The sequence below is a fragment of the Arvicola amphibius genome, chromosome 3, assembly GCF_903992535.2.
Source record: "Arvicola amphibius chromosome 3, mArvAmp1.2, whole genome shotgun sequence".
In the NCBI taxonomy this organism is placed as follows: Eukaryota; Metazoa; Chordata; class Mammalia; order Rodentia; family Cricetidae; genus Arvicola; species Arvicola amphibius.
The window spans coordinates 110,366,623-110,385,363 of record NC_052049.1 but is presented as its reverse complement, the minus strand read 5'-3'; the positions used below and the strand labels follow the sequence as shown (position 1 = coordinate 110,385,363).

At 45.0% G+C, this 18,741-nt stretch overlaps 1 protein-coding gene across 1 annotated transcript in view; it reads left to right on the top strand.

Annotated features, from left to right (window-relative positions):
* The window catches only part of Tecta (tectorin alpha), a 71,557-nt gene that overhangs the window by 30,376 nt on the left and 22,440 nt on the right, over positions 1–18,741 (top strand). The window contains exons 12-14 of the mRNA XM_038322198.1: positions 3,024–3,625; positions 11,355–11,916; positions 18,075–18,274. Coding sequence (XP_038178126.1) covers positions 3,024–3,625; positions 11,355–11,916; positions 18,075–18,274 — 1,364 coding nt within the window. The remainder of the gene's footprint in view (positions 1–3,023; positions 3,626–11,354; positions 11,917–18,074; positions 18,275–18,741) is intronic.

The window sequence follows — 18,741 nt, the reverse complement described above, 5'->3', positions numbered from 1 at the left end:
TTCCAGGTCGAGCATCGTCTTCCCTAGGTTACCTGTCAGAAATCGCCATCCCAGTGCAAGAGCCTTCCCATCTCTCCCATCTCTCCCTCAGTTGATCTACCCATCTACTCAGACCTCTTGTCTATGTCACCTTGTCTCAACAATATAGACATGGATTCTGGGGTGGTTCTTTTAAGGTCTTATATTTCATATTACATTTAGAAAGTATTTTGATGTTAAAATTGTTTCATGTTTGGCCTGTGGGAACCTTCAAACTGACTCCTGTTCTTTGTTATACCTCTGTTGTGCTTTTTAGCTCTGTCTTATTTTCCGATCAAACAAAAGACTCACATTTATCTCTCCATTCTCTCCTCCCTGGGCCACACTCAGCCTTTATATCAAGGGGCTCTACTTCCTTTCAGTGAGGGGTGTGATGAGACAAACACCTGGTATTAGTTACCCAGTGCTCTTGAGAGTATCTTTGCTTTGCTATAGGCTCTTTCAGCAGAGTTAAACAGAAACACACACACACACACACACACACGCACACACACACACACAAAATCACACACGCACACAGACGCACGCATGTGCACACCTTTAAACCTCTAATTTATGAACTTCAGAAATCCAATAAGTATGTGGCAGACCTGGTGACTTTCAACTTGCACAAGTACATTCCTGATGAGCCTTAGCTTTGTTCAGGAGGGACTAGCAGCAGATGCCATGAGTCTTGAAGCCAAACTCTTTGCAAAGTCTCCTTCAGCAGGAAAGCCACTATGTTCCTGCTGACTGCTCTACCTGGTGGGATCTTGAAATTCTTCCCAAAAGCCCCTCTGATCTGCTCTTCCACACACCTCCTTTCTCCTGCCTCTCTAGCATGGCCTTTGCCCCTGTTCTCACGCCCAGCTTTCTGGCTGGATTTCACACATGGTGTGGGTTTGCCAAGATCCCCCATCCTAGATCTATGCTGCTGCCAGGTCATCCTTTTAGATAACTAGCTCCTGCCTGGCAGGGAGTGCTTATGAGTTGGTTTGTACTGTATGGAGTACATTTTTGTGGCACTCAGTTTAGCCTGGCCTGGCTGTGAGGACTGCTGAGAGAGACATGTCACCAAGCCTCATCCAGGCCAATGGAGTGGAGGTGGTTTTTGTTATCACTTGTTAAAGGGGGTTTTGGGCAGAGGTGGCCACATGGAGAATAGTTTCTTTGGGAAAAGAGCCAGGCTTACACCTGGTCCATCCACTAGGTTGGCTCATTTGAATCTGTTGAGAATAACCAAAGTGTGCATACTTGATCAGCCAGCTGTCTGAATAGCGAGGGCTTGTTATGACTGGGTCCTAAAAAAATGGGTTGAATGACAGCTATAGACAAGGAATAGCGTCTTCTTTGAACTTGTAAAGAGACTACCATGCTATCCGTATTTGGCTACTTTTTAACCAGCCTCTTGTTGGCAGAGCCAGATCCCCAATTTAGTCATTTCCCAGAGTGATTTCAGGGGCAGGGGAGAGTTTTATTACTCCGCATCTCTATGTTCCAGACTTTCAGACAAATTCAGACAACACAATAAGTCATAAGCAACAGCCATTTAAATAAGTCATGTTATTTGCTTTCCCCATAAACCTGCAGTCAGTGCTATAGCATTCATAATTTAGAGACAAGTGTGAAAATCCCTCTATCCAGACATATATAATCAGTGTTGAACTAGCCTTCAACTCCAAAGCCGTATGGTTTTGTAGTCAATGGAAATGGAGAGAGTCCTTTAGCCTAGAGGAAAAAAAAAAAAGATGGGCTTTCAGTCCACAGTGCAGAACGATTGAGTTGGTCCTCATGGGCAGAACTATTACGTCCATGTAATTTATTTCTCTGTAGTGTCCTTCATGTCCTTGGATCATAAGACATTGGCAAGGAAGGATTGCAGGTCTAAGAGCCAAAGAAAGTTCTGTGAACAAGATCTTGTTTTCCTGGAGGGGTGGGGACCTTGGTAGCTCTTTAGACTACACAGACTTGTAGGCGGATTTCTCCTGTGCTGTTGGATTCTGTCCCTGCTCCTGTCAAATTGTCACCAGCCAAGGCGTGGAGAGAAGTGGGGTGCTAACCCAGAACCTCACAGAGAGTCGCACGTGCTCCTCTATGACAGAGCCTTGATCTAACAAGGAAGGCTGCTGGGAGAAAGTGTGATTTGAAAAGAAGTGTAGAAGAGTCATGAGACGTAGCTTTGTAGGGGATATCCTGGCAGAGGACGGTGTGAGAAGAGGCAGACAGATCACTGCCTACAGAGCAGGGAGAGGGGGGGAAGGAGACCACGGGCTGTCAGATACAGAGAAATAAAAGACAAAGGAAAGGCATCAGACCAAGGCAAAATGTTTAAGAGAAAGATGGCCCGGGGTTTGGAGGGGGGTTCGTGCTGTTTATTGATACTCTAGTTTGTACTCAGCATATTAAATTATTAATCCTCAGAACAATCCTACCAGGTACATATGGCTATTGTTGAACAATACCCACCACAAAAGAGAAACTGGAGCTCAGAGATATTCACAAGTCAGGGCTGAGAGAGGTCTCTATGGCCACAGAGCAAGTGGCTGTGTAGCACATCGCACACTGTCTTCAGAATCTAAGCCAAGACACTGTTTGAACTCCTGCCTGGTTCTCATCGGGTAGATAAGCTACATCATTGGCGTCCCCTATCCTCACCTATAGAATAGTGATTAAAAAAAACTTTTCCTAATCCATGTGATTGAGATGAGACTCACAAAAGGGCTACATGTAGCAGGTGTTCAGTACCGGTTCATAGACAAAGAATCTTTTACATAGAAGGTCAAATACACAGTTGAAGCCTGTGAGTGTCCTTTGGCCCTTGATCGTGCCAAGCAGGATGACGGTATTTCATCATACAACTTCATAGAGCTCAATGTCCTCCACAAATATGAACCCGCATGTGATTGCACACATGTAGTTTTGCAAAAGAAGTGCACATGACAGCATACTTCTGTCTCTACCCTCTGTTCAATTCTCCAACTCGTCTTCTCTTTGACCACCCTCAGCTCTAGACTGCCCAGAGAACAGTCATTTTGAGGAGTGTATGACGTGTACAGAGACCTGTGAGACCCTGGCCCTGGGCCCCATCTGTGTGGAGAGCTGCTCGGAGGGATGCCAATGTGATGAAGGCTATGCCCTGCAGGGCAGCCAGTGTGTGACCCGGAGTGAGTGCGGCTGCAACTTTGAAGGGCATCAACTTGCCACCAATGAGACCTTCTGGGTGGACCAGGACTGCCAGATCTTCTGCTACTGCAATGGCACAGACAACAGCGTCCACTGTGAGACCATTCCCTGCAGAGACGATGAATACTGCATGGAAGAGAGTGGCTTATACTTCTGCCAGCCCCGCACCGATGCTTCGTGCATCGTCTCCGGTTATGGCCACTACCTCACCTTTGATGGCTATCCCTTTGACTTTCAGACCAGCTGCCCTCTCATCCTCTGCACCACAGGAAGCAGATCAATCTCAGACTCTTTCCCCAAGTTCGTTGTAACAGCCAAGAATGAGGATCGGGACCCATCCCTGGCCTTGTGGGTGAAGCAGGTGGATGTGAGCGTGTTTGGCTACAGCATTGTGATTCACCGGGCTTACAAGCACACTGTGCTGGTGAGTAGTCAAAGACCAACCTCTGGAATGAATTCACCACTTATGGAGACAGTGTCCTGCTCCAGCTGGATGCTGCTGAGCCATGGTGGTCCAGCATCCAAAGGCAATCATAGTGTGCTATTAGAGGGAGGCCTTGGGGGATTAGGGAGCAAAGGATTGCTCAAGTCACAGGCAGAGGAAGGGCTAGCAATGGACCTTAGATCATAGATGGATGCATCAAGATTAAAGATCTAGGTTCAAATCTAATGTCGATAACCACTGTGCAACCTAGGGCAATCCCATGACCTTCTAGTTGATCTGCAAGAAACTGCATGCCTGGCGCAGGCTGTGCTTCTCTCAGTGGCACTAGTGTCCTCATTTGTCATCCCCTTCTCTGAGACTAACCTGTCATCTGCCTGCTCTGGCCTCACTGACCTCTCTCATTCTCCTTGTTGGCTGCCACAGCATCTGAGTTCCAGAGTCTTGCCCACACATCTGGAGCATTTGGGGGTCCCTTATGCTATCTTTACTCACCAGGGCTTTGGGGCCCTCCTACTCTTACAACCCTCTCATCCACGAAGCCTTCTTGAGCCATAATGATGGGAGCAGTAGGACCAATGAGTCCCGTGAGTTCCTTGGACAGCAAGTAGACAACAGGCCCCGCAGGCAGAGAAGCCGTCCCTGCTCCACTGTCTTATCTGAGTCTGATGCTTAGATGCTGACTACCAGCCAGCTTGCCTGGTAGGGTACACTATGGGCTGTTTTACAGGTACTGATTTAGCAGATGAACCTTCTCCTCACAGGTTTGCGTCACAACCCACCATCTCCAAAGGGACCTCTTTACATATTGTAGGTTTTCTTTTTGAAATGTTGGAAGAAAGTGAACTAAGCAAAACACAATGGGCTACTATTATCCGAGAGGTCCTCCTGGTTTTCTTCCTCCTGGGGGTTCACTTAGCTTTGACATAGAGAGGGTACAGCTTCCAGAACTGCCTGCCTTTTACATTTATTGGATAAGCTTCCTTCTTGGCATTTGAGGCAGCAGCCTTAGTGTAGCGTTAGAGTGTTTTCGTCTTGTTTCTGGCGAAGAGTCTCACTATGGATTGGAATTGTGCCCCATGCACAGTGACACTTGTCAAGTAAATTATTGAGGTGACATCATGACCCTCTTCTTTTAGGGTTCCTGTGTGTTTCATTCTTCTTCTGGTCATTTCTTTAGCAGTCTGAGCTATTAAATGGGCCAATGAGGCTAGTGAGGAATATGCCAGGTGTTTGTCTCTTAGCCAGATTAGACTGCTTTTCTGTGTGTGTGTACAGGTATCCATACCTCTCCGTGTGTGTGTGTGTGTGTGTGTGTGTGTGTGTGTATTTACGTCTGTGTTTGTAAGCCAGAGGTCAACATTAGGATCTCCCTTTATTGATCACCATGTATTTTTTTAATTTTATTTTAAATGTATGGGAATTTTGCCTGTATGTATGTATGTATGTATGTATGTATGTATGTATGTATGTACATCACACATGTGCCTGGTGCCCACAGAGGCCAAGAGAAGACAATGATTCGATCTCTCCTAAAACATACAGTTGTGAGCCACTATGTGGATGCTGGGAATTAAACCTAGGACCTCTGGAAGAACAGCCAGAGTTCTTCACCAGTGAGCCATCTCTCCAACCCTAATTATTACTTTTTAAGATTGGATCTCTCAACTGTTAGTGAGCCTGGAGCTCAGTAACTGGCTAGATTAGCTTGCCAACACGACTCTTGGATTCTCTGGTCTTTTCCCAATGCTGGGGTTTGCAGGCATGTGCCAGCAAGTCTGGCTTTAATGTAGCTTCTGGGAATTTGTTTGTGTATAAGCCACTTCCCCAGCCTTGAGCTCAAAATTCCTAGCAGATGACTCGACAGTTGAAGCGCCTCATTGTGGAACCTTCAGTCCATCCCATCAGAGGCAAAACGAAGGTGTCGCTCACTGTGCTATTACCTCACTTTTGCCCTCTCCTCCCTTCACCTTCTCTGATACATTTCTACCCTTAGGTTTATAAATTTTCATGCAGCTAATTACCTCCTTGATATTCACTATACCCTTCCACTTCTTTTTTTGCCTTTCAAGGTTGTTGGATTGTTTCCCCTCTAAAATATATTTGCCTGCTGATAAGCCTTGCCAACCTACTTTACTGCTTCTGCCTTGCCTTGCATGAAGGTGTAGATATCTGAGGTTGTACAGGTTTTCTTTTAACCTCTTCCTAGCAATTTGCACAGATAGCTCATTGGATTCTTGTTGTTTTCATTTTCTTACTACTGGTAAGATAAATGCTGTGATAAGTGAGGTGACCAAAAGCAACTTGGGGGAACAAAGGTCGATTTGGTTTACAGGCAACAGTCTGTCATCAGAGGAAGCCAAGGCAGGAACTGAAGGGTCCATGAAGGAACACTGCTCACTGCCTTGCTTAGCTTGCTTTGTTTTATATAAGCCAGGGCCACCAGCCTAGGGGCAGCCCTGCCTCCAGTGGTCTGGGTCCTCCCACGTCAATCATGAATGAAGAAAAAGTCCCACAGACTTGCCTACAGACAATCTGATGGAGGCATTTTTCCACCCAAGGTTCCTTCTTCCCAGATGAGTCTAGCTTGTGTCAAGTTGTCAGAACAATCAATAAACAAAATGAATAAACAAACAATAAAACCACTAGCCAACACATTCATGAACGCGTCATGCCTCCTCTCTCCTTCAGGGGAGCTAGTTCCACATTTTCTTTGTGTGTTGCCTTTCTTTCTCTCCCATTGTTGAGCTAAGCCTCACAGAGTCAGGCCACTTTCCAGGCACATGCCCTGCCCTGGTCTTGTGAAATGCACTCATGGATGAGAGCTATAGGAAGAGAGGCCACTTATTCATCCCAGCTGCCCAGCTAGCTCAGATCCGAAATAATCACACAGAAACTGTATTAATTAAATCACTGCTTGGCCCATTAGCTCTAACTTCTTATTGGCTCTTACATATTAATTTAACCCATTTCTATTAATCTGTATATCGCCACGTGGCAATGGCTTACCAGCAAAGATTCAGCATGTCTGACTATGGCAGTAGATCCATGGCATCCCTCTGACTCCACCCTTCTTTCTCCCAGCATTCAGCTCTGTCTTCCCTGTCTACCTAAGTTCTGCCCTCTCAACAGGCCAAGGCAGTTTCTTTATTCATTAACCAAGAAAAGCAACACACAAACAGAAGGACCAGACTCTCTGTACCTTTTTATCACTATCTTTAATTTCCTCTTTAAGGACAGCCATCTTTGGATGTGGGTGGGGTCTGCTTAGTCAACCATGACCTCATCTCATCTTGGTTATGTTCTTAAAGACTGTGTTTCCCAGTTTAGGCTACACCCACAGTTAGCATGAGTTACAACCTCAGTTTAGCTTTCTGGGGTACACAATTCCACTCACAACAGAGGCAGATAGAGAGAAATTAGCTTCAAAGATGCAGAGGTGAAGGGGTCATGAAGACTCCTGGCCAGGACCCTTCTTTCTAAGTGCCATTCTGGGAACAGAGCAGATAGCTTTCAAACTCCTGACACGAAGGCCAAGTTCGGGATTCACCGAAGGCTTTTTACTTTGGGAGCCCATGGGATAGATTTAGCAGTTGCTTTGAATTATTAATATGCATTACAGGACCTGCTTATTCAGTGATTTGCATTTGTTTTTCCTATGATGTTATTATTAGTCACCATAGCTGAAGAATAATGGCTGTCACCATGACAATGGGAAATAAAGTGCAAGACCAACTGTAGCCTAGAGCCCCAGGCCACTACCGTGCTCTTAGAAATGGAGGATGATATAGAAGGCACTCTCTGAGACATGAGATTCTTCTATGATTCTGACCTTTGTGTGCACTGAACTGTGCTGCAGGCAGTGAAAAAATCAACAAGGCACATAAAGCTAGGAGCAAATATGCTCTGTACAGACCAGGCTGGGCTATAGGGGACCCTCTCTCAGCCTCTTATTAGTCTTCGGGGCTTCCCTCTGGTACGGTTCAGTTCAACAACCCTCTCTGTACTAAAAGATGAAAATTTAAAAAAGCTGTATGTGTATGCATGCACATTCATGTGTTTGAGTAAAAGCATGTGTATTCCACACATCATGCTTGTGGAGGTCATAGGACAAGTCTGGATGTTGGTCTTCAAATTCTACCTTGTCTGCGATAGTGTCTCTCATTCTTCACTGAGCTCACCAGGCCTGCTGGCCTGGAAGCATCTGTAGATTCTCCTGTCTGTGCCTCTCCTCTCCCCTAGGAATACAGGACAAAGGACATGTACTACTGTGTTTAGGCTTCTGTGTGTTCTTGGGATTTGAATCCAGATCCTCATGGTTATATAGGAAGTATTTCCTCAGTCAAGGAATGTGTTACACATGGCATCAAGAATGAAAAAAAAACCCAGCAGAAATAATTAAACATGGTTTCCTTCATAAGAGCCTAGTGGGATGAATGGACCTGCTAACAGTCAATGTCAGTGTAATCATGAAGCATGCAAAAATGTTCTGCACAAAGGGAGTTGTCTTGGTCTGCTTTAGACTTCAGGGAAGGCTTCTTGGAAGAGGTGGCCCAGATCTAAACCTGGAGGAGCCTGTCTAGTAGGCAGAGAATGAGCTGAGAGCATCTTGGCCAGGGAAGCACCAGGACAGAACTGAAGTGAAAGCGGAGTGTGGGGTGTGAGCTGAAACCCACAGAGGGCAATCGCCATGGAAATGCTAGCACGTGATCTCATCTCCAGTAAAAGCAGAGCTCCCTACCACAGCTCTCACATCCACAGGCTTCACCAACATCATCACGCGTGTCTATCATATTTGCATCTGTTCTGTATCTGTAGATTTTTTTCATTCTTTCCTAAACTACGTGGTGTAGCATTGTTAGCACGGCATCTACATCTTACAAGTAACCTGGAGGTGGTCATGCAGGTGTGTTCATCTCTCTGATATTGTCACAAAACATCATCATCTGTTCGACTAACATCTGAGTTAGTTGCACACACACACACACACACACACACACACACACACACCCCAAAAACTATAACAACACCAAAAAACAATTTGTAATGCTTTAAGTAAATTTATGATTTTGGGTTGGGTTGTGTTCATAGCTATCCTCGGACACAAGCAGTCAAATGCCATGGATAGATTGCTAGTATATTACAGAAGGGTCCGAAGTATCCTGGGAGTTGATGTCTTCAGGGGAGATGGATTCAGTTCCCTCTGGGCATGGAAGTACTGATGTGTGATAACTACCATCCTTGTGCCTTCTACTCACCTTCTGATGCACCTTTAACTTCATCCATCAAACCCTTTGGCAATATCAACTTCCTGCTTCCCTTCCATCTGAACTCCTCTCCCTGGGGTCTCTATTCTCCCACTCCTTATTCCCAGAGAGAGTCAAGGCAATGGACTATGACAGGTAGCATCATGGGGCAATAGAGACAGGGCGATCTGAATTGGTTAGAGACGGAGGCTATGCTTTCTTTCAAGGTTCTCTTTGACAGTACATGTGCAAGCTTTAATCGCATTGTTTTGCCTCCCTGGGTTGGTATCTCCTGTGTGACTTCAGGTATTAAAGAACCCATAATACAAGACGAGCAAGCTGCACTTATCGGCCAACATTATAGCCTTCAGGGTGTCTCTGAGCTTCTGTGGCCTCTCTGGTCCTGGTGATCTGCTGGGGGGTGGGGTCTGTGTTTGCATATGGCTCACCTACTTCCGCTTTTAAGTTTACTGTTGGGAAGCAAACTGTGTTCCACCTTCTTTGTCCTCCCTCCACCCTCGAGGAATCTTGTCTCTTCATGACTCAATTCTCCCCCTGCCTAGATGCAGACATCTCTCTTTTCCATTGTCCCTAACCTGTGGGTGTGGCCTGTCTGCCCTCTTCCCTTCCTCCAGTATCTTCAGCCTTCTTTCTCTACCGTCTTTCCCTGATACCCATGCTTACTCTATACCAAAGCCCACTCCTCAAGCTCTCGCCCACCCTTCCTCCCTTTCTAACAGAACTCCTCTGTGGATCATCTTTCTTTCTGGATCTCCTACTTGTTATTTTATGTGCAATGTGTTTTCTGATCTCATTGTTCTATTTAAATTCTCCTGTTAAGATCTTAGATAATGTCCCTTCGCTTAAAGACTGACATCCATGGTTCAGGCTTTCTGTCATGGCCTCTTTGCTTGATGGACATTAAAAACGTGGTCATCCTTGACTGAAGTCCTTCCAACCTCTCTGTCTTTAGATCATCTTTTATTCCCAAAGTTGCATTTGATTTTTCATCAGTGCTAAAGTGTGATCATCTTTCATTGTTAGTAAGCTGTTTGATCTTGTCTGGGCTTTTGCTTTGGCTATGCTCCTTCCTCCTCACCTCACCCACCCCTGTGTGTCCATGTGAGTATTGTCTTCTGCAGGCTCCACTGATTCTGTTCCCCAGGCTGAGTCTGAGGTCCATGCATATCTGAGCCTGTGCCAATGCTTTTATCAGACAGTCTCACTATCTCTTCAAGTCCTTGCCTTGATATATGCTGGAAAACAGGCTCTTGCCTTGCCCCAGCCTGGCACTGTGCTTGGCACACAGTAGTTGCCACACTGATGTCTGTTAGATGAATGGATTCTACCTAGACAAATATGCATAGGAGCAGAGGTGAGCTGAGTGTTGAGGGGTGAAAGTAGACCTAGAGGAAGGACATAAAGGAAGAACCTGCTCGGTATGTTGGAGAAAAGTTCCTTAGAAGCAAGCCCCAAGACAGGGCTTCTTAGGAAAGTGAGTGTGGGGCATTCGTTGGCCAGGGCTTGCCTTTGTGTGGATTGTGGACATTTGTGCTATAATTGTACCACAGCGACAGTGTATGAGAGGAGGATCCTGGCTAGGACCAGGAAAAACATCACACTTTAATCATAAGAGACAGTGGGCTAGGATGGTGTGCTTGGTTCATTTGGGAAACTAAACTGAGGTGTGTAGAAGGTCATAAGGAGAAGGTGGACATAATGACCTCTGCCTTTAGGTCGCTTCTAATCTTGCAGGTAAGACAGAAGCACCTATAACCAGTTGCACCAAAGGGGTGGTTTGGATGTATACCTCAATGATCATGTACCCATGTTTGATCTAGAGGAGATGTAAGAGAATTCTAAATATGACATGCTGTGTCTGCCGAGGCGAGGGAGTGATTCCACTAACCGTGGTCTTAGACTCAGAGAATCTTGCTTTATTGGAGAAGCAGCATGGGAGCAATTCTGAGGACGAGAGAGATAGGGATGTGTGACGAGTGGTGTGGCAGGTAGAGGAGCCAAAAGTCATCCTCAAAACAAAAATCCCGATGGAATTAATAAATTGGAGATTGCCTAAAATAAATCCACAGTAGAGCTAGAAATAGAAACACAGGAGTTCTAAGTTTTGGTATTTTATTCTCAGTGTTAATTGAATTTTTATTACCCTCTCATTACCTTAGAGAAAACAATTTGAACTCTTAGGGGAAAAGAATGCTGTATAAACAAACAGAAGGCATGGAAATAAATAGGTATATTAGTGTACAAAGGATAGTCATTTAAGTCTGTTCACATCCTAATAATAAGAATTGACTGGCATAAACATATACATACAAAGTCCGTGTTCTACCTGGGCAAGCCCCCTATGGAATGTGTTCTGTCCTTCAAGAAACTTATGACTGGGAGGTCTGAGAAATCCTTAGGCCAACTGGGCTTTTCTCTTCTCTTCTCTTCTCTGTCTCTCACAGGTCAACGATGAGCGATTGTACCTGCCCCTGAAGTTAGGACAAGGGAAGATAAACATCTTTTCTTTTGGCTTTCACGTGGTGGTGGAGACTGACTTTGGCCTGAAGGTTGTGTATGACTGGAAAACCTTCCTCTCCATCACTCTTCCCCGGAGCATGCAGAACAGCACCTATGGCCTTTGTGGCCGCTACAATGGCAACCCTGATGATGACTTGGAGATGCCCATGGGGCTGCTTGCACTGAGCATCAACGAGTTTGGGCAGAGCTGGGTGAAGAGAGACACCTTCTGCCAGGTGGGCTGTGGGGACCGCTGCCCATCCTGTGCCAAGGTTGAAGGTTTCTCCAAAGTACAACAGCTGTGTGGCCTCATCCCCAACCAGGATGCTGGCTTTGCCAAGTGTCACAGCAAAGTCAACCCCACCTTCTTCTACAAAAACTGTCTGTTTGACTCCTGTATTGATGGGGGTGCTGTGCAGACAGCCTGCAGCTGGCTACAAAACTATGCCAGCACCTGCCAGACTCAAGGGATTGCAGTGACCGGTTGGAGGAACTACACATCCTGCAGTGAGTTCGTCTTCTGTCTTTCTGTCTTGCTCCTCTTTATGTAGACAGATGTGAGAGGCTGGTCTCCCAGCTCCACAGCAGCGAGAGCAAATTGAGAAGAGTGACTTTAGGGTATGCACTCTGTGACCGAGTCCACTATCTCAAACAGAAGTTGTAGCCTCCTACAGTTTCCTTTCTTTCCCTGTAGAGAGGGGCCAACACCATGAATTTGATGGGTTGCCTTGGAGAATGGAATGAGACCAGATATCTAATGCACAGAACGCCACATGCTGCATTTGAATTCAAAGTACACAATAAAATGCTCCCCAGAGACTAACAGGGGAAGAGTTGGATGGTTAGTTTGTTCATTTACTCTTGAACCTCATGGGTCCATAATTGCATGGACAACTTATATACCTTCCTTTTATATGTCATTCTGTCTGACACACACACACATATACATATATAATATATATTATACATATATACAATGCATACACACACATATATATATAGTCTTGACTTCATGACTGTAGAATATTAAGAGCATTAGAAAAGGGAGTAGAATTCACAGATTCTAGCCTCAACATGGTCCTTAAGGATCAGTTTAACCCACTCACTTCCCTACCTGGTACTCAGCTTCCTCTCCGAAGAGCATCTATAGTGCTGCCTGTACCATTTATCCACAGTAATATCAAAAGGGTAAAATCAAATCATTGGAATCTCAGCACACAATAAATGCTAGGTGGTAGTATTATATTAATGATTTGCTGTGAGTCAAAACCTCTGCTAAAATACTCTAATCAATGTTATCTCATTGGTTCTTTTCAATAACCCAAATAGGCAAGATGAAATTGAAACTCATAGGAGCTGAGTTACTTGACTAAGGTTAGACAGTCTCAATGGCAAGGTTGGGATTTGACCTTCTCACCCCATACCCATGTGCTACACTAGTGAACTATAAACTATAGGAGAAGAGTTAGCTGGAGTACTTGCCGGCATTCAGTACGTGCCTGTAGGAAAAGGTTGATGATGAAGCCACCATGAGTCTTTAGTTAACCTGTTACACCCTATTTTCCTATCCTATTCTCATTAACTATAGCACATTGCTTTGTATAAATGATCTGATTGTATAAAAAGGTTGCAAATTAATGCTGGATGCTCGGAACTCTAAATAAGGGGTGCAGCAGGCTTCACAGAGAACAAACTTTCATTTTCATCCTGGAAATGGGAGATTTGGATGCAGAGCTATTGTGTTTCAATGATCAGTCTGCATTCCATACACAGCCATTGGATTCGTGAAAACGGTTTGGGGTGTGGAGAAGAGAGAGGGGAGGGAAGAGATTCCGAGACTGTATCATCCAAGTTCAGTTCTCAAGCAAGGAAGGTGGCAGACATGATGTTGTGGATGACTGTCCAGATAAATCAGCCTCTAGTGTTTTCAAACAAATGTGCTCACGAAAGTCCTGGGCCTAGAACAATCTCCAGGGCTACTGGGGATTCACTGGAGTCAGTGCAGGGGGACTGGAGTGCTTGCCTTCCTCTACGTCTGAAAAACAGGCTCTTGGCAGAGAGACCTGAGCATGGCGTGGAATCAGAAAGCAGGTTTGTAAGGGGGAGCTTCAGCCTGCTGTTTCTTGAGGCCTGTCACAGGGAGCTAGCTCTTCCTCTGGAGCCTCGCTCATTGGCACTGGTTTTCTGGAATGGCTGTGGGGGAGGGACAGTCAGGTATAATGTATGCCAAATTCCATCATGTCTAACTGTGACGACTAAGGCAATGAATTAAAGGAGCTACCATCACCAAGATCTCAACCTCAACTAATGGGCCTCAGCTTTTGTCACTTGTGGGAAGGAGAAAGAATTGAGTTAGGAAGCCATAGGCCCCTCTGTCTGAAGGCAGAGTTACTGTGAGGGAACTTGACTTGTGACGAGAGGATATGAAGAAGAGTTTCCATTTCCTCCTGTCCTCCCAACCAGGTCTTCTTTTCTCTTCAAAGCTCTGCCCCTACACTGGTTGCCTTCTGTGTGCATTGGTTAACCTAGTCATGGAGACTTCCGTTCGTGGCACTGAGGCTGAAGTCTGCCTGCCTCAGACTGTCAAGCTTAGATGCCACCCCTGCACAGACCAGCTGCCCCCAGTTTGTCCCAGGCTGACACTTTGACTAAGAAAGGTTCCTAATGCAGAGTGACTTAGCTTTTCCTGTTTCAGCCTTTCAAACCAGGGGTAAAGATTCCAGATGCGGGGCAGATGGGAGGATGGTAGCTGTGAATGGGTGAGAAAGAGGGAAGCTAGATCTAGAGGACCAACGTATCCTCTGAAGATGGTTTGTGGGTGGTGTGGGAAACAAGGCGGGGTCACTGGTGGCTTAGCTTTCCAATTTGAGCGAGACATTCACAAAAAGCCTGGCCTGACAAGGTCCTTTGAATCCTAGGCGACTTTGACCTCTGGGAAGTTGGAGGTCATCATTCCTCTAAAAATTAACCCAATGCATCATTCACACGTTAGGTATAAGAACTGCACTTTCAGGGAAAAGTAAACCTTTTTTTACTTAGTGGGAGTAAACCAAACTGCCCATTCAACATGCGCTTTATTGGTTACAAGGTAAAATGCCAATTTTTCTCAACAATATCGGCTGCTCCTATCAATGGGATAATTTATTACTCAATTACCTTATTTGTAAATGCATTGAAAACCTCTCTACCCACGTTGAACAAATGGCCTTGGAGGAAAAATGGGAGATAAATGGTCTTAATTACTAACCCCACCTAAAATCCCATCAACTGAGGCTGTTGAGCTAATTTTACTTGCTCCATGTGGGACTTAGAGAGAAGATGGTGAGAACACAGTAAGAGGCACAAATTGTAGCTAAGTAGTCCTCCTTAGCTCTTGCTGTTTCCAGGCCCTATTCAAGATGTAACTTGTGGACTTTCTAGAGGGGAAACTGGAAAGCAGACAGTGTAAAAAGAAAGCAACTTGGGGAAGAGGGAAAGTGCGTATAGAGATAGCCTTGCCCTATTGGCCATCAGGAACCGATGCCTCTCTGATGCCCACCTAAGCACTTGGCATATGAACAGTCAAAACCAATTAGCATAATTGTTTTGGGGTTTCCCTTCATCAGCGTTTAAACATTAAGGATTTGTTTTACTTATTCCCCCACAAATCTAACAGACTCCTGTAGATTAATTTTTAAAAATGAATAGCTACTACAACTAGTCCCGCCATCCACAACCCCATCTAAATCGTGGAAGAACAAAGCGCCTTTGTTACTCACAGGAAGGGAAAGGGAAGAAGGAACTAGCAGCTTCCAAACGATCTCATTTTAGCAGCTGCTTGGTAAGAGAGCTGCAGAATCACCCCCATTTTATAGGGGAGGAAATGAGTTCGGAGAACATAAGGAACCTGTGCAAGGTGACCCTGCCAGCTAATGGTAGAGTCAGTGTTCGGAGTCAGGTCAGCCTGATTCCAAAGAGCTTGTCTGTTCCATTCTGTCACATTGCTTTTCCTTGGGATCTGTGCACCCTGCCATCCACCCAGGCTTGATTTTAAGTAGGTCAACAAGAGTCATGTTCTTGGACACAGTACATGTGACCAGTCATCATTCTCCAGCTTTCAGAAGCACATTTGGGGCGAGAGGAGCAATAAATCAGTTTCTGAAATTTGAAGATTTGATTTTGACAATCAGGTGTCTATTGATCAGTCACCATGTTTCCATTGCTGTTTGGATGCCAGGGAAGAATCCAAGGTCTTAAATATTAAATATAGAGAAAGAGAAATAAGTGCCTTCCGAGATACGAAAATGGCTCTATTTTACCTCTAATATTCTCTATTAATAGTATTAATATCACATTAATAAACTAACACTCACTCACTGTTAATACTTTCTCAGGGTGACGTTAGCTAGCAGCAGATAACAAGAATAAACCACAGTAATGGAAAGACAAACCCGTGAAAAGATGAGCAGGTCAGCAAAAGACATGGTCACCTAATCAATAGATTTGATATATAGCAAAGCTGGTTTCAGATAGCTTGAGGAAAGGAAGGTTTGCCTAATAAATTGTAAGAAGATGGTGGGGAAACTCTCTGGGAAAAATAAGAGTTTAATCTTCCCTTCACTTCTGGATACAACATGAAGTCTAGCGATGATAAAGATTAAACATTTAAAAACTGAATTATAAAAGTACTTGAATGAAACAAAGGAGTTTGTTTCCCCCCCCCCCAATCAAAGCTGTTGAGGAAAATCAGATAAACTTGACCTCATAAAAAATCTTTACCTCTCCACATGGCAAAAACATAATTAAAAAAGTGAATTTTTTTAAAAAAAAGAAGCAAAGTCAGAGACAAATGATAAGCATTTTATAATACATGCGGCACACAAAAGCACATTTTTAATTTGTAAAAAGCACTTACAGTTTAATAAGAAGGAACTTCAACAACACAGTGTGTAATGGGTGAGAAAAAGCGATTCTCAGGAGACAGAAAAATGATTATAAACAAATGAAAAGATAATAAGGCTCAAAGAAATGTTAACTTAATGCACAAGCAGCAGAAATAGCTTTCTTTTAACTTTCCACATTTCCGGAAATCAGAGATTTTGGTTGTAGTCATCAAGATCTCAGAAGACTGACTCTCCTTCATTCATTGGCGCACGCGCTTCTCTTTCAGGACCGTTCAATGGTATCCGCCACACCTGAGGGGCTGGTAGCATAGCTCAACGGCAGAGCGCTTACCTAGCAGGTGTGAGACCTGGGTTGCCTCTCCAGCACTGAAGCAGTGGTAGCAGCAGTAACAACAACAATAATAAAGGGGTTGCTATCCTTTGACTTAAAAAATTCCACGTTTAGGAACTTATTCTGTAGCCTAACTTGTAAGGGCAAAAGTACACGTACAATGATATTCACATAAAAGGCACACACCCTGAAGCTGTGTAAAGACAATAATTTGAGGCCGAATGCAAGAAATATCGTCATTAAAAAGCAATGTGCAGCGAGGTTTGTAGATTATGCTCCCATTTATGTAAAAGCCAAGGCTGCGGAGAAGATGCGTGTGCATGCATCTATATGCATAGACGATTTATGCAAGGATCCACTGTAATTTGTTAGTTACTGCACTCGGGCAGTTTGTATTTCCTATGGCACGAGGATATTATCTTTTGAACTAAATATTTTTCAAAACTATGATACCATACTATGGTAGTGCTTATGTGAACATACCCATGCCTTAAAAATTTTAGGACTATGTACTCTAAAGGAACCCCTTTACCACTAGATGAAGGATAACCCCCCCCCCAAACTGTCCATATATTGTAGAGTAGAAGTTTCCACATGAATGGTTGTTGTGCTTTTAGTGTGCATTGATTAAGATGGCAGCATCTATAAAACCTTCAAGCAAGACTTGCTTTAATGTTTGGTTAATACTTATTGAACACTACATGCCCAGCGCTCTTCTAAGCATACAAATTTAGGTGCTGTTGGTATCTGCAATATCTACACAAAGAAGCTAAACCTTAGAGATCCTAAGAAGCCTGTTTGTATTTTATTCTGGGACCCATCGTTATTCACCAGTATTTTCCCTACCTTCCATAGATGCAGTTTTAGATGCAAGTCAGAACCAGTAGCACATAATTGATTTACACACATACACACACAAATTTTCAGACATCACGTAGCCTGGGAGTCTGTCTATCAGTTTAGATAGACGGAAGGGTCTGTAGAAGTTCTGAGGTGAGGGTAACTGATATTGATAACAGGAGGAAGGCACTACATCATGTTTCTCTAAGTGGGACCCGAAGAATGGGCAGTTGGGAGAAGCAGGATATGAATAAGAGGATCAATATGAATGAAGCCCGGGATGCGGGGCTGGTGCGCATGCCTTTTCTAGCCCAAGCGGGGATTTGTTGTGTCTGGTGAGTTTTCACAGTGGCAGGCAATAAAGATCGCAAAAGCTAATGCTGAAGAAAGGATGAAGATTCTGTGAGGAGACTCCAGTCCCTTCTCTCTGCACACCAGGCTGTTATTTAGAGGATAGGAAATTGGGCAGAGGCTTTTCAAAAGCAAAGGGTATGAGTGAGGGAGAGCGGCAAGCCTCACACCTCTTCCCTCGCCCCACACCCTCTACCTCCCTAAGCAAGGCTGCGAGAAAGCCATTTACAGCTCCTTGTGACTAGTCCCTTCTGTTCCAGCGGTCACCTGCCCTCCCAACAGCCACTATGAGAGCTGTGTGAGCGTCTGCCAGCCTCGCTGTGCTGCCATCCGCCTGAAGAGTGACTGCAATCACTACTGTGTGGAGGGCTGCCAGTGTGACGCCGGCTATGTCCTCAATGGCAAGAGCTGCATCTTGCCCCACAACTGCGGCTGCTACTCGGATGGCAAATACTATGAGGTGGGTATAGGAGGCATCCGGCCTCTTCCTCCACGCCAGCCTGGCTTCTCTACAAGGCCAAGGGGGCAGCCAGAAGTGCCCAGGTTCCCTGCTCTGTTATGACCAACGTGGGGCTTACTGTAGGGTAGGTGAGCTGACGCCGGGCAGTTAGCCGGGAAGTTAAGGAGTGTTCTGGGGAGGCCTTTGCTCTCTGTGAGGTTTGGAATTGCAGCCAGGCCTCACTCTCCTGCCTCCTCTGCATGGGCAAGGCCTCCTCCTCCTCTCTCTCTCATGCCTTTCTGACTAGCTCCCTGTAAATCTTGCTCTGAAAGCTTCCGACAGGGCTCTAGTTTGGAAATACAGTGGCTGTGAATCTGACATTTGTGGCTGTCTCCGTTAAGGATGTTTTTAAGCAGAAAATATGGGGCTGGAGGCTGGGAGGAGTGGCCTGCCCTCTCTGGCTATTGAAGCACCCACATGTGTGCCAT